The sequence below is a fragment of the Muntiacus reevesi genome, chromosome 5 (genome assembly GCF_963930625.1).
Source record: "Muntiacus reevesi chromosome 5, mMunRee1.1, whole genome shotgun sequence".
Classification (NCBI taxonomy): Eukaryota; Metazoa; Chordata; class Mammalia; order Artiodactyla; family Cervidae; genus Muntiacus; species Muntiacus reevesi.
Genome location: NC_089253.1, coordinates 101666896 through 101683717, shown reverse-complemented (window position 1 = coordinate 101683717; position 16822 = coordinate 101666896). Strand labels below are relative to the sequence as shown.

Genomic DNA, 16822 nt, shown 5'->3' with positions numbered 1-16822 from the left:
AAAAAGAAAAAATGTAGATACCTAAGGAATTCTGCAAACAAATTTCTGAAATAGTCTGTCTAAAAAATATGATATAGAAGCTCTAGTTTATCACTTCTCAGTTAGCTGGCAAGAGCCTCAAATAACATACAGGAAGAGATACCTTATGACTTGAAGAATTTAATTACCATAAAATTTTCATTTATATTCACTCTTGGAGTATAATTACATTACCATTAAAAATACTCGATCCTGATTTCATTTATTTAACTTAAAAGATCCTTTATATTAGTAATGCGTAATTACACAGATACAGGCTTATTGTGAATGTAATGATACAAATTTAATTACCTTATTTTACTTTATAGAAATTATATATGCCTGATATTTTCATTCCTCACAAATAATAAAATTAAAGTAGTCTTGACTGAGAATTCAAATAGAACCTTTTGTTCAGTATTTCTGGCTTAATGTTCTTTTTTAAGGAAAAAAAGGAAATGAAGAAAACTGTAACCATTTTAAGTAGAGACTATTTTCTATTTTGGCTAAAATATGAAGGACGGGATTCACTCTACCTCACAAAGCAGTAAGTCAATGATGTGGAAGACCATGCAGAGTGGGAACTTGGCAGTAAAAAGAGTGAGAAACCACTGGGATGCGTACATATGAGCTTCCAGGTTCAGATCAGAAAAGTGGTTGTGCAGGTCCGGTAACTGCTCCTGAAAGTCAAAGCGGAAAATTGAGGGCGAGGAACACTTGAGGATGCTCTATTTTCTGCTACAGCTGCGATTTATGACGAACTGGCTATGATGACTCTCAATTTACTACAGTATTCATTGAATTTTATGTAACTACATAGAAGTGATGACAGGAGATGAGAGTTGGGGATGTGACAAAGGACAAGACAGACTTGTTACGAACAAACAACAAAGATAAGCTCTTGCTCACTTGACTCTTCCTGTTTCTTGGGAAACACCTGGAATGAAACAACACCTGCAGTCTAGTGAATACTGTGACTCCACGGTCAAGTCACAGCATTCCCATTCAGGGTTCATGCCTAAATAGCCAGGAAAACAATGCACCTTTTCTTTGAAGACCATTTAATACCAATGTCATTTAGGTTGTATGGTATTACTTCAGTACATTGTGGTACTGAAGTGTAAAGATAATCATACTTTTAACAATCTAGCTTCAACATACTAAGAATGATTTAGTAAGGAAAATGTACAAGTGTATCCTGTATGACATAGATAACCAGATTCTTCCACACAGTCTTTTCCCCCTCAGTGCCCATTTGTCATTGGCGCTTGCAGTTCTTTTTGACATCCATCTTCCCCTTTATTTCTTCTTCACAGTTAAGGTCTTATACCTTTCTGCATTCCCTTCTCTTAATAAAGCTGTCCTTAACCTCAGTGCAAACTCTCTGCCTTCCACCCTCCGGTTCAGTCTGACATTGGCTACTCTTCCCCTTTAGACAACTATGGATCTGACAGCTCATGTCCATTAACTCCTACCAGTAGCCTCTACCGCCACATCCCAATAACCTTCCTCCCCATACACTTGACTTCCCACCACTATGGAATCAATTCATTTATGTATTTTCTTCACATTTCTCTTGGGTTCCCAATACTTCACACAGAGAAAGCCATATAAACATGCTTCACAGAGCCACTACAAACTTAAGATTTATTATACAACCTCAGCTTCCCTGGAGGCTCAGACGGTAAGGCGTCTGCCTACAATACGGGAGACCCAGGTTCGATCCCTGGGTCAGGAAGATCCCCGGGAAAAGGAAATGGCAATCCACTCCAGTACTCTTGCCTTGAAAATCCCATGGATGGAAGAGCCTGGTAGGCTACAGTCCATAGAGTTGCAAAGAGTCAGACACAACTGAGCAACTTCTCTTTCTTTTCATACAACCTCAGGTAAAATTGAAAGCTACTCAGTAATTCCTTTAACAGCACCAAACAACAATTTTGCTCTTGCTCACAATCTATTTTATTATATATTATATTTATATATATATTATATATATATAAAAGAATACCTATTTCTCATACATATATAAATTATGAAATAGTAACAACATTGTTTAAGATCTGGAAATTACAGAGGAAAACATTTAAAATATGTGCTTATATTACAATATTTTATGTGGTTTTTAATTTCATCAATATCTGTCTCTTTAAAGTGTTCCTTACTTGTGAACCTAAATATAGTACCGGTGTCAGGTAACACTGAGAAAAATATTAAGTATTTCAGTTTTTATTATGAAAATATAACTTCTTTACAAATAATACTGGGAACCCTCTTCATTAACTTAACTCACCATATTCACGCTTATAAGTTTCTTAATGTTGAATATTTAAATGGAAGACTAATTTTATAAACCATCAAATAGTTAAATATTTTATGATATTAAGACACTATAGACATTGGTAAAAATCAAATCTATTTACATTTCCTGTAACTTTCCACTAGATTTTCATAAACCATTATTGTTTAATTTTAGAATTTTTCTGTAACTTAACAAATTCCTTAGTGATAAAAGTTCCTAGTATTTATTTACCTGCATGAGTCTCTCCAACTGATAGAATTTGCAGTGAAGATCTTCAAAGTTGTTTTTGTAGAGGTCTCGTAAACCATAGTCATACATGATTTTCACCAAAACACAAAATGCTTGTTCTTCTGGCATCTACAGGAAAACATACACATATAGAACATGACTGAATGGCATGTGACCAAAATGTCAGAAACATTCCTGTATGTTATTAGACCACTGGATCAGTGGTTTAAGGTCACTTGAGAATGAAGTTCTTCAGAACCAGCTTTCTGCAGAGACAGAGGTAAAATATATGCTCCAAGTTTTGAGCTTCCTCACTTGAGATGATTTTTCCTCTTTTGTTAATTTTAATCATCCTTTCATTCATTCATTAAACCATCTTAAAAACAGGTAATATAGTCAGATGATCCCCAAAAAATCAAAACAGTGTAAAAGTCTATGAAGGTTAAAGTCCCACTCCTCTCTATCCTTATAAATACTAACCCCTGTATCTGCCCCCCACCTTTTTTGCATAATCCCAAAATTACTCTTAATAATTTCGTGTGTATCCTGTCAGTTTCTTTATGCAAATAAAAGAATTATACTTATTTTCCCTTTCCTACATGAAAGATAGCATTCTAAATACATTGCTGTGTATATTTGCTTTCCGCTCTCAATAATGTTCCCTAAAGAGGGAATGCTGGGCCAAAGGACAGAATGTGTTTTTAATTTTGACAGATAGCATGATATTGTCCTCCCAGAATTTTCTTGATGCTGCTTATTTTTCTCTCTATAAAAAACATTTTTCAGCTGTTTCAGAAGCTTATGAGCTTCTTTCATTAAGATTTAAATGACAAAATTTGATATACCTTTCCAGAGAGATTTTTATCTTAACAGAGAATAAAGTCTAAAATCAAAAGAACAGATCTCTAAATTATAGTATAAAGCTGAAAGAATTTAGAGAGGGACATATTCAATATTCTAGAATCTGTACCAAGCAAACAGAAAAAGTTGTCCTTACTCAAGGTCCTAGGATATACCTATTATGTAAACATTTAGTTTAAATGTCATTTCTTTCAAAGTCTGACCTTGGCTGTTTATGGTATCTGACACATCTGTTAGACTAACTTCCTGCCTGTATAACTGAATCAAGTAGGGTTCTATTCACCCACTTAGAAATGAAACTGTTTATCTGAGTTCCTACACAAATTGGCCACTTCTGTTTTCTACTATAAACATGAAATATGTGAGTTAGTTAAAATCTCCTGAAGTTAAATAATGACAGTTAGCTCTTGCCATTTTGCTTCTCTAAATATTTGCTATTTCTTTTTTTATCTATGAGTTGGGGGGCTTGACTTTGACCCTAGCTGTTCAAATCAGCAGACATCTTTCAGTTTATTTGCAGTTATCTGGAAGGTAAGCACAGTATATTTTCTACCCCTTTACCAATTCTGTCACTGAAGCTTCAGTTGAGACTAACATGCACATATACAGTCCACGGTACTTCTCTTATTACCACATTTTAAGCCTTTTCATCTTCTCTTAGATCGCTACTAACATGGCTATACAAAAAAGCTGCAAGTAAGATAATTGTAACCAGCCCTGGAGAAATTAATTCACTTAATCTCTCCCTCATTCTCAGTGATGGATAGTTGAATATTTTACCATCTGCTATCTCATCTTATCTCCTGCAATGTGGTAAAACCACTAAAGCAAATGTTTAAACACCCTTCAGCATTCATATATGCAATCTCTGAACATGTGAGATCATGCACTGTTCTAGGTCTTGGATACAGAGGCGAAAGTAGAGTGTTGTCCCAAAGGACAAGGAAATAGGCAAGTCAACTTGAGTTTGATATAGACACATTAAGTTCTGGAATAGGGGAGGCTGGATGTGTGGGAGAGGAGTTAGATGCCACTACAGTTACAGTGCAAACAGAGGGATGGCTGAGTATGAGCTTGATCAGAATAAACTATTCACAAAAATGACATGAGACGTAAACTTCTACTGTGCTTTTAGGTATGAAGCTTAAGGTCATTCATATTCATTCATTCCAGACTCATTCTCTCCCCCTCTATCCCCGAAGCGTCACTGTCTTTTATCTCTTGGCCCCCTTTCCCCTCTCTCTCCTCCACCTTCCCCATGTAACTGTCCCTCTCACATAAACATGCTAACAACATATTGAATAAATGTTCTTTAGTTTGAACTTGATCCCTAAAAAGAAATCCCTAATAACCTTTATTTAAAAAAAAAAATACATCTGTATTTGTTGGCAGATGGGTAGCCTTGGAGTTAGTATCCTTCAGATCTAGCTTCAGCAATACAGTCAAGCTTTTGATTTTCAGGTAGTTCATGGGTCACATGAAAGTCATAGACTAAACCTATAAAATACCAGTCCAGCTGGGGTAGAATCAATACTGACTATCTGTGAAGACTAAGGTCAGATATAATAAGCTCTTATGGGATCTCAGATAGTGCTTATCATGAAACTAAAAATGAATCCCTGTGAAAACAGAAAAGGCTCACTACCAAAACGAGTAAAAAAGTAATGGGGGAAAAAACAGAAAGAAAGTAATGGGAAATATGTATAATCCTTTGGAAAGTGGAAATTCAACCTTCTCTTTATAGTTTAAAGATGAAATGGGATCTGTTTAGCATGTTCAATTAAAGCTTCCCTTGGTATTTCTCTCTCTTCAATTAATGTACTCATTATTAAAACAGAAAGCAGGGTAAGCACTCAAAATTTAGTAAAAATCTCAAAAGATGTAAAAAATGAGAATAACTAAAATGTTTTATATTTGATATAACTAAAAATATTTTATATTTTATAAAATATAACTAAACAACAATACTCATGGACATTTACACCACAGAGAAAAAAGGAAGTTTACACATAGGTTTATAATGGTATTTAGATTTTGAAGGATTAGACAATGCATGTTTATGAAATATATGTCAGTAAAATGTCAACGACAGGGAGTGAAGGCTGAGTCTAGATTTGATGATATTGTAAAACATAAGTTACATGATAAAAATGTATTTTGGAAATAATAAACAATAACCACTTATGGCCACTAGTGGCCTCATGATGGCAGGAAAAACAACAATAACAGACATAAACAGACTCGAGTCTAAGTAACAGTAGAATATGGCAAAATAATTATTAATTTTCACTATTTACAACTTTTCTGTTGTAATGTTATTTAATGTAAGTTTATATCATTTAATTTTTCCCAGTTTTATTGAGATGTAATTGATGTACAAGAGTGTGTAAGTTTAAGATGCACAAAATATGGTTTTTCTGATTTGTATATTTCTACATACATATAAATGTATGTATAATTATATCCATATCACCTCACATATATATTATTTTTGTTTTTTATTGTGAGAATTTGAGTTCTTTTGTGGTGAGCATTTTTCAAATATATAATATTGTTAACTATATTTACCATGCTGTACATTACATCCCGTAAACTTATTAACCTAGTAACTGGAAGTTTATACCCTTTCACCATACTCACCCATTTCTTCCATCCCCCACACCTGTCAACTACCTACCTACTCTATTTTTGTAACTTCTCTTTTTGAAAAAAAAAGTTTCTGCATGTAAGTGACATCAAGACTTATTTTACTTAGCATAAAGCCCTCAAGATTCATTCATATTGTCACAACAAAAGGATTTCCTTTTTTATGGCTGAATAATATTCCAATCTATGTGTATACCATATTCTCTTTTATCTATCCATCACTCAGTGGACAATTAGGTAGTTTCTATGTCTTCATTATTGTGACTAATGCGGCAATGAATGTGGGGTGAAGGTATCTTTATGAGTTTGTTTCTTTGTTTCCTTTGGATGAATACTCAGAACTATAATCACTGGATCACGTTAGTTCTATTTTTTTACTTTGTGAGGAACCTCTCTTCTGTTTTCCACAGGGCCTGAACCAGTTCCCACTCTCACCCATAGGGCACAAGGGAAACCTTTTCTACATGTTCTCAACAACACTTATTAATTCTTGTGTTTCTGATGATAGCTATGCTAACAGATGTGAGGTGATATTTCACTGTGGTTTGATTTACACTTCATTAATGATTAACGTAAAGAGTCCGCCTGCAATGCAGGAGACCTGGGTTTGATCCCTGGGTTGGGAAGATCCCCTGGAGAAGGAAATGGCAACCCATTCTAGCATTCTTGCCTGGAAAATTCCATGGACAGAGGAGCCTGGTAGGCTATAGTCCATGGGGTTGCAAAGAGTCTGACACAACTTAGCAATTTTCACATACACATAACATAATGATTAATGATGTTGAGCACCTTTTCACGTACAGGATGGCCATCTGTATGTCCAGAGGAAAAGTTTTCAACCTACCACCAATGAGTATGGGGTCAGCTGTTGGCTTATCATATATACCCTTTATTATGTTTAGGTACATGTCTTCTATATCCATTATGTTGAAAGATCTTCTCATGAACGGATGCTGAATTTTGTCAAATGCTTTTCTGCACCTATTGAAGTAATCATATGATTTTTATCTTTCACTCTACTAATGTGACACATAACTTTTATGATTTTCATTTGTTGACCCATCCTTGCATCAGTTCAGTTCAATTCAGTCACTCAGTCATGTCCGACTCTTTGCGACCCCATGGACTGCAGCACACCAGCCTCCCTGTCCATCAGCAACTCCCAGAGTTTACTCAAACTCATGTCCATTCAGTTGGTGATGCCATCCAACCATCTCATCCTCTGCCGTCCGCTTCTCCTCTGGCCTTCAATCTTTCCCAGCATCAGGGTCTTTTCAAATGAGTCAGTTCTTCACATCAGGTGGCCAAAGTATTGGAGTTTCAGCTTCAGCATCAGTCCTTCCAATGAATATTCAGGACTGATTTCCTTTAGGATGGACTGGTTGGATTTCCTTGCAGTCAAAGGAACCCTCAAGAGTCTTCTCTAACACCACAGTTCAAAAGCATCAATTCTTCAGCACTCATCTTTCTTTATAGTCCAACTCTCACATCTATACATGACTACTGGAAAAACCAAGGCTTTGACTAGATGGACCTCTGCTGGCAAAGTACTGTCTCTGCTTTTTAATATTCTGTCTAGGTTGGTCATAGCTTTTCTTTCAAGGAGCAAGTGTCTTTTAATTTCATGGCTGCATTCACCATCAGCAGTGATTTTGGAGCTCAAAAAAATAAAGTCTGTCACTGTTTCCATTGTTTCCCCATCGATTTGCCATGAAGTGATAGGACCAGATTCCATGATTTTAGTTTCCTGAATGTTGAGTTTTAATCCAACTGTTTTACTCATTTTAAGCCAACTGTTTCACTCTCCTCTTTCACTTTCATCAAGAAGCTCTTCAGTTATTCTCCACTTTCTGTCATAAGGGTGGTGTCACCTGCATATCTGAGGTTACTGATATTTCTCCCAGCAAACTTGATTCCAGCTTGTGCTTCATCCAGCCCAGCGTTTCTCATGATGTATTCTTTGTATAAGTTAAATAAACAGGGTGACAATATACAGCCTTGACATATTCCTTTCCCTATTCGGAACTAGTCTGTTTTTCCATGTCCAGTTCTAACTGTTGCTTCCTGACCTGCATATAGATTTCCCAAGACGCAGGTCAGGTGATCTGCTATTTCCATCTCTTTAAGAATTTTCCAGTTTGTTGTGATCCACACAGTTTAAGGCTTTGGCATGGTCAATAAAGCAGAAGTAGATGTTTTTCTGGAACTCTCTTGCTTTTTCGATGATCCCCATTTTAACATGGTATATGATCCTTTTTATGTTTTGTTCAATTCAGTTTGCTGGTATGTTGTTGAGAATTTCTGAACTATATTTATTAGGGATACTGGCTTATAGTTTCCTTGTAGTAACCTTCTCTGGTTTTGATATTAAAGTAAAGCTTGCCTTGTAAAATGAATTCGAGAGTTTTTTCTCCTCTCCAATTTTTTGGGAAGAGTTTGAGAAGGATTCGTACTAATTCTTTAAATGTTTGGTTTTAATGTTTGGTAGTATGCAGTAAAATCATCTGGTCCTGGGGTTTTCTTTGTTGAGGAAGTTTTGATTCCTAATTCAGTCTCCTTACTTGCTGTTGATCTATTCAGACTTTCTATTTCTTGAGTCTTGTGTATTTCTAGAAATTTATTCATTTTTTTTCTAGGCTATCCAATTTGTTGGTGTATTGCTTTTCAAAGTAGTCTCTTGTTATCCTTTATATTTCTGTAGTATCAATTGTAATGTCCCCTTTTTTAATAACCTCATTTATCTGTGTTCTCCTTGATTAATTTAGCTAAAGCTATGTAATTTTGTTCATCTTTATCTCTTTTGAACATTTTTAGCTTAAAGTCTATTTTGTGTGATATAAACATAGCTACCTCTACTTCCTTTTGGTTACCATTTGTTTAAAATACTTTAATTCTATCCCTTCACTCTCAGTCTGTGTGTATCCTAAGGCTAAAGTGAGTCTCTTTGGGCAGCATATTATTGGGTCCTACCTTTTTTTTTTTCCCTTCCTTTTTCCAATCAGCCACTCCATCTCTTTTGAGATAATTTATCCATTTTCATTTAAAGTAATACTGGTAGGTAAGGACTTATTATTAACATTTTGTTAGTTGTGTTTCTCTTTGTGAATTATTTGACCCTTGCTTCTGCTCTTGCAGTCTTTCTCTGTGATTTGCTGACTCTTTGTAATGGCATGCTTTGATTCTCTTTTGTGAATCTACTGTTGGTTTTGCTTTATGGTTAACATGAGCCTTATATAAAATATCTTATAACATCCTATTTTAAGTTGACAACAACTTAACTTTGATAGTGTATAAAAACTTCATACTTAATATTTCTTCCCACTTCACACTTTAGTTACTGATGTCACAATCTACATCCTTTTATTAAAATATTGTGATAAAAATTACTATAGTTATGGTATTTGTTTTATACTTTTTAAAAAGAGCTGTAAGTGAATTATGTTCTACCAGTACACATTAGAGAATCTGACTCTGACTATGTATTCACCACTGTTGTTGCTCAGTCACTAAGTTATGTCGGACTCTCTGTGACCCCACAGACTGCAGCATGCCACACTTCCCTGTCCTCCGCTATCTCCCGGAGTTTGCTCAAATTCATGTCCACTGAGTCAGTGATGCTATCTAACCATCTCATTCTCTGCCACCCTCTCCTCCTTTTGCCTTCAATCTTTCCCCAAATCAGGGTCTTTTCCTATGAGTCGGCTCTTTGCATCAGGTGGCCAAAGTAATGGAGCTTCAGCTTCAGCATCAGTCCTTTCAATGGATATTCCAGGTATTTATCATTACAAGTGAATTTTACAATTCATGTTTTTATGATGTTAAATCAGCATCCTTTTATTTCAGCTTGATGATGCCCTTTAATTTTTCCTGAAAGACAGGACTAGTGATGTTGAACTCCCTCCGCTTTTGTTTGCTGGGGAACACATTTATCTCTATTTCATTTACAAAGTTCAGCTTTGCCAAGCCTGGTATACTTGGTTGATATTTTTTCTTTCACTATGTTGAATATATCATCTCAGAATTTCTTAGCCTCCAGTGTTTCAGCTGAGAGACTAAACAGACTTACAATAAGTCTGGATAAACATCTTTGGGTGGGGCTGCTGGCTATGCACCATGGTCAGAATGGCCACTAGCTGACCTTCGTGATCACCTCTGGATGGGCAAGGTCACAGACTATGTTCCCTGGCAGGGTGGCACCAGTGGTTAGACTGGCTGGGCTCCATAGCTCGATGGTACTATACGCTGGGCTTTGAGGCTGCCCAGAGTGACCCTTCGGGCTACCTGGTTATACAGTGGGACAGGCTGTGCCCAACAGTTGGGCAAGGTTGCTGACTTGGTTCTCTGTCTGAGCAGGGCTGTAAGATGCAATTGGCAGCTTGCTCTGTTTCTCTGGCCAAACTTCCTAGAAGATCAGGACTGGAGTCTAAACCAGAAATTGTATGGGGCCTGTGAATTTGCTTCCCTGCCTGGCCAGAGCAGTAGAACAAGCTCTATGACCACTATAGCTCATTGACTGATGATCTACATCAAACAAACTGCCAATCAGTATCTCTGACCAGATGAGGTCACTAGCTTGGCTCTAAACATGAACAGAGCTATGGGCTGGGAAATCTCGTTGAATACCACTGAAAGCAGTAACGTGGTCTGCAAAGATCCTCCTCTCTGTCACTATCTGATTTCTTGCGGTCAAGCCCTGAAGATTACCCTAGTGATCTCTATTAGGCAGAGCAAAGTAGGTCTCCTAGAAAGCATCTTGCAACACTGGGGGAGCTGGATGTCCACCCTGGGTTCTCACTTTGGGATGCTGTAAGGATAAAGCTTGGGTAAAGAACCTACCTGCCAATTCAGGAGACACAAGAAACATAGGTTTGATCCCTCAGTGTGGAAGATCCCCTGGAGGAGGGTATGGCAACCCACTCCAGGATTCTTGCATGGAGAATCTCATGGACAGAGGAGCCTAGCAGACTACGGTCCATAAGATCGCATAGAGTCAGACACGACTGAAGCGACTTAGCATGCATGCAAGGATAGAGGAGACGTACGCGAGGGACAATACAGGTGTGTGGCAGGTGACCAAGGGGGGGTCATTCCCTTCTTGAACACGGAAACTATGTCTTACATCAACAACTGTCATAGTGCTTTTACAGGTAGGCACTCAAAAGAATTGAAATGGGTAAAACTTTTTATCCAGGTAAAATTACAAAAGTAAATTTCTTTACTTTTTTTTTTAATATGTATAATCTCATTTAACTCACTCATCAGTCTTACTATGCAGGAGATATTTACTACTCCCACTGTAGAGGTAATGTATAAAGGTATATGAAGCTAAGAGATTAAATTGATAGAAAGGAAATTACTACAAAAGTGCTTTCTACTGTTAAAATGGTTTCCAGAAATATATGCTCTCACAAAGGAAGTAGCAGAAATGTGTTTCTTTTCATACAAATGAGAGCACTTCTTATGTATCACTGGGAAGAATGATCCATGAGAAGAATGCCCCCTTTCTGTTCCTCACCATTTTTATTACAGAAATAGTGACAGCCTACAGCCTAGTGACAGTGTCCAGGCTCCTCTTGGAATTAAGGCACACAAGCTCAGGGTGAATGGCTGGGTTGGGGTTTATTATATAGTACAGCTGTGTCTTTGAAATTTTACTTTCTTTTAAGCTAATCATATATAGCACTTGGAACATAAAGTCTCTGTTATTCACTTTAGCTGATGAGATCATTCATAGCTTCATCTTAATCCCAAAGCTCTTTGTGGCATGTAGTAATTTCTATGCCCCTACTAACTGCTAGACTCAGATGACCTAGATTCACATACCAGTCCTAGCTGTACCTTGGGCATGCTACAGTACCTCCCGGGTGTCAGATTCTTCTCCTGTAAAGCAGGGATCATGACAATCTACTTCCTTCTGAGGACTGAATGAGATAGATGTAAAGCTCTCAGACCTTACCGTATATATAAGTGACACATGAAAATTAACAACTATTATTGTACACTCAGGCCCGTGCAAACATAAAAACCTGCACGTACCCTCAGGTATGCATATTTATATCCCACAATGAGCAAGAGGGCTCCCCTTGTGGATCAACTGGTAAAGAAAGCGACCGCAGTGTGGGAGACCTGGGTTCCATCCCTGGACTGGGAAGATCCCCTGGACAAGAGAACGGCCACCCACTCCAGTGTTCTGGCCTGGAGAATTCCATGGACTGTATAGTCCACGGGGTCGCAAACAGTCGGACACGACTGAGTGACTCCCACTTTCACTCACTAACTGCTGGACACTGCTGTAACTCTGTATCCCCCAAAGCCCGTAGCACAGAGAGCTACATAAAGAGCAAGTATTGATATTTATTTAAGATAATTTTAACAAAACTCTGAATAAATCTGCCTTTATCAATAAAGGCATGTCACTCACAGGGGGCAATCAGCTGGCAACTGTGAAGGTAAAAGCCAACAAAAATGTAGAAGAAAAGGATGAGTGTCAAAGTCGAAGCAAGGGGCAGCCAAATGTAACTATATTAGTACTGGATTTCTTTTAATATTACAGTAAATGATAAATGTTATTATAGTAAATGTTATATATATATATATGTGTATATATATATTTATTATATATTATATATTATAGTATATATAAATGTTATTATAGTAAATGATAAACAAAAGAAATTCTTGTATTATCTGTATTTTGTATTGGCTATTTATCTTATATCTCAATTCATTTAAAAAATCAGTCAAGATCTGAAAATCAATCTGGAGCTGCGCTAGCAAACTCCACTTTGCTGTGAGAGTGGGTTCCCCACTAAGCAGCACTGGGCATCCATCTATTTGAAAAAGCATTAAAATTACTTTGATTTGCTGTTGCTGTCGCTTAGTTGCTAAGTTGTGTCTGACTCTTTTGCGACTCCATGGAATTTAGCCTGCCAAGCTCCTCTGTCCACAGGATTTTCCAGGCAAGAATACTGGAGTGGGTTGCCATTTCCTTCTCCAGGGAATCTTCCTGAACCAGGGATCGAACCTGCATCTCCTGCTTTGCATGTGGATCCTTTACCGCTAAGCCACCAGTGAAGCATTTAACTTATTACAATGATTTCATTGAACTTGACAATCTAATTTATCATTGATATGCAATTGATTTGTCTAACTTACAATAAAAATAAATCACTGGACAATATATTTTAAATCGGCTATTAGAAGTTGCACCACAGTGTGTCTCTAGCAGTGAATATCCATCTTTGCTGTGTACAGGAGCTTTGTCATGGAAACAGTATTGCTTTACTGAGGAAATGATGAGATAAATATTAAAAGCTTATAATTTAAGATGTCAAAACGTCATCCATGGCTCTATGAAATACAAAACTAAATACCTGCCTCACATGCACAATCTGAGAATCAAGCATGATGTAATCACTGTTTATTAACAAATGCTGATAATGATCTGCCATCTGTACTAACAGAGGTTATCACTGAATGGAGCCAGTCTTTAAGCTTCACTGCTTCGATCTGTGTGCTCAGTCATGTCCGACTCTCTGTGACCCCATCAACTGTATAGTCCACCAGGCTCCTCTGTCCATGGAATTCTCCAGACAAGAAAACTGGAGTGGGTTGCCATTTCCTACTCAGAGGATCTTCCCAACCCAGAGATCAAACCCATGTCACTTGTGTCTCCTGCATTTGCAGGCGGATTCTTTACCACTGTGCCCCCTAGGAATCCCTGCTTCTCTCTGCAATCAACCACAAAACAAAGCACCCTAAGTACTTCAAAAGTCTTTAAGACTCACCTGAAGTAGTTACATCAAGATTTTTTTGAAGTAAAATTATATGTTGAAAATCTTAAATAACTGTTTAGGATAAAACTAAGTTTTCATTTCACATCATGGGGTCGCAAAGAGTCGGACATGACTGAGCGACTGAACTGAACTGACGTGTTTTCACGTCTTTTTGTAGTCAATCTACCTTTTTTCCATGAAGTTAATGAATATTCCACTGATTTTTTTGTTTTCTTCAACAAAGGTCAATGTTAGAGACTATTTTGACAATCATAAATTAATGAGTCTTCATTTTCTGTTTACAAGTTGAAAAGCAAATAGATGAAAACTTCTGTTTATTTTCCTTTTAAATCAAATATGTGCCAAATACATGGTAAAAAACATTTAAATTTAATGGCTATCTGTAAGTCTTAAAACATGCTGTACGGCCTATTAGTTGGCTTTGCGAGCTCAATATAAGCTAGGGCCCAAAAGAAAATTGGCTGGGTAAATAATTATTAGTTTTAGAAAGAACAGCATTGTTACAGACATTCATTCATGACCCCATTAATCCTCACAAAAGTAGGAATAAGTTCCACATTTTAAATATTAGACTAGTGAGGTTCAAGGAAGTTAAGTGATTTACCAATAACTATATATCTATTATGTAAAGTCTGGACTTAATCCCATGGTTATACTCTTTTTGCGCCAGATACAAAATAAAACTACACTTATAATGCACGGTATTCAACATTCATAGAAACCCAAGGAGGATGATAATATTATTTTCACTTTATATTATAAATGAAGAAACTGATTCTTCAATCTCAGGGAACTTTCCCAAGGTCATGTAACTTGAAAGGTATTAACCCACAATTTAAATTCATAGCTGTGCTTTTTATAATCCTTTGAAGGAATTCGGCTTTGAAAGGACAAAGACATCTGAGAGAGCTAAATGGGAGGATCAAAAGAGGATTTTTTTCTTAAGGCAAAATGCCTTGATTGTATTTACAGGACACAGGGAGAAAATGCTGAGGGATGACTCTGAAGCACTGATGCAAAAATTAACAGAGAACAGGAAAAATCTCTTGAGTTTATAAGGAAGAAGTGATTTGGAAGTAAAGAAGGGCTTATTAAAAATAAATTCAAACTCTTATAGCAAAGAATCACTACAAGATAATGGGATGTATCTGTCTAGCATTCTAACTTCCTATCATCTTATGTCAAGATCTCCTTTCTTATAGGAACACCATTTCATTTTTCAGGAAGAGGTGACCCAGATCATTACCAGCACAGAGGTGAAAAGACCTGGGCCAGGCCCATCAGAACACTGAACTTCCTGAACTCAGTAACCAACTCAAGAATGGCAGACCCCCAAGAGCAGGATCCTCCAGGGATTTTGCTTGCTTGTTTTAAGTGCAGAAGCAATAGCAAAAGATAAACATGATGCCTTCTGAATGAAGCTGTAAAACTGAAAAGATACGAGGACAGGCCAAGTTGCAGACAAACTGCCCACTTTGTGCCCTGCGTTTATAAGTTAAAGCAAGAAACTCTAAGCACAACAGAAATAGAGAGATGCAGATTTCCAATGACAAACTATGAACTCTGGAATATCAAGCATATCAAAATCATCTCTGCTTTGGACTTCCCAGTTATGTGGGCCAATATATTTCCTTTTAAATTTAAACTACTTTGAGTTCATGTTATGTCACAAGTAGCAGAAAGATTCCTAAATAATATCAAGGCGCAAATATTTTTACTTATATAAGCATATAAAGACACTAGGAAGCCTCTGTTTTGTTACCTCGGACTTTGTAGAATCTTTATGTTCAGGAAACCTAAGAAGTAGCTCTACTTCTCATTTCTTAAGTTCACTGGTTAAATCTTTTTTTTTTTTTTTTTTTTTTTTAAATATTATTTTATTAGTTGGAGGCCAATCACTTTACAACATTTCAGTGGGTTTTGTCATACATTGGCATGAATCAGCCATATAGTTACACGTATTCCCCATCCCGATCCCCCCTCCCACCTCCCTCCCCACCCGAATCCTCAGGGTCCTCCCAGTGCACCAGGCCCGAGCACCTGACTCATGTATCCCACCTGGGCTGGTGGTCCGTTTCACCATAGATAGTATACATGCTGTTCTTTCAAAACATCCCACCCTCACGTTCTCCCCCAGAGTTCAAAAGTCTGTTCTGTACTTCTGTGTCTCTTTTTCTGTTTTGCATATAGGGTTATCGCCACCATCTATCTAAATTCCGTATATATGTGTTAGTATACTGTAATGTTCTTTATCTTTCTGGCTTACTTCACTCTGGAGCCCACTGGTTAAATCTTAACCTGAAGCTCATTTTTTTTTGGGGGGGGGACATTACAAAGATTTGTAATTTTTAAATCTTATATTATTTTTAAATGTAGCACACAGAAAAAGACATAAAAGTTAAGATTTTACTTCATAGAATAAATGATTAAGAAGTATAAACAGGTTAGGAGCTAGAATACTGTTTACTCCTGAAGATCCCTACGTGTCCCTTCCCAGTCATGACTCCCAGTTTCTCCAGGAAGGTCAAGATCCTGACTTTAACTGTATCGACTTCATTGGTATTATCTGTATTTCCCATCTCTACATAGCATCCTAAAAAAACAGAGTTTACTTTTGTCATTATTGAATTATACTAAATGGAATCATACCAAATGATACCAATAATTGCTTTCTTACTAAACTTTATGCTTGTATGATTCATTCACAATAGCCCATGTAGTATATAGGAACTTCCCAGGTGGTGCTAATGGTAAAGAATCTGTCTGCCAATGCAGGAGATGTTAAGAGATGCGGGTTTGATCCCTGGGTCAGAAGATCCCCTGGAGAAGGGCATAGCAACCCACTCCCATATTCTTGCCTGGAGAATCCCATGGGAAGAGAGGCCTGGTGGGCTATGGTCCACTGGGTCACAAAGAGTAAGCCATGACTGAAGTAACTTAGCATGCATGCAAGCATGTACTGCAAAACATTTCT

The 16822-nt window shown here is 37.1% G+C and overlaps 1 protein-coding gene across 3 annotated transcripts in view; it reads right to left on the bottom strand.

The window, feature by feature from the left end:
* Positions 1-16822, bottom strand: part of RABGAP1L (RAB GTPase activating protein 1 like) — a 657985-nt gene that overhangs the window by 231339 nt on the left and 409824 nt on the right. For all 3 annotated transcript variants that reach the window (XM_065936086.1, XM_065936087.1, XM_065936089.1), the window contains exons 16-17: positions 2549-2674; positions 555-698 (exon numbers count right to left, since the gene is read on the bottom strand). In XM_065936086.1, coding sequence (XP_065792158.1) covers positions 555-698; positions 2549-2674 — 270 coding nt within the window. The remainder of the gene's footprint in view (positions 1-554; positions 699-2548; positions 2675-16822) is intronic.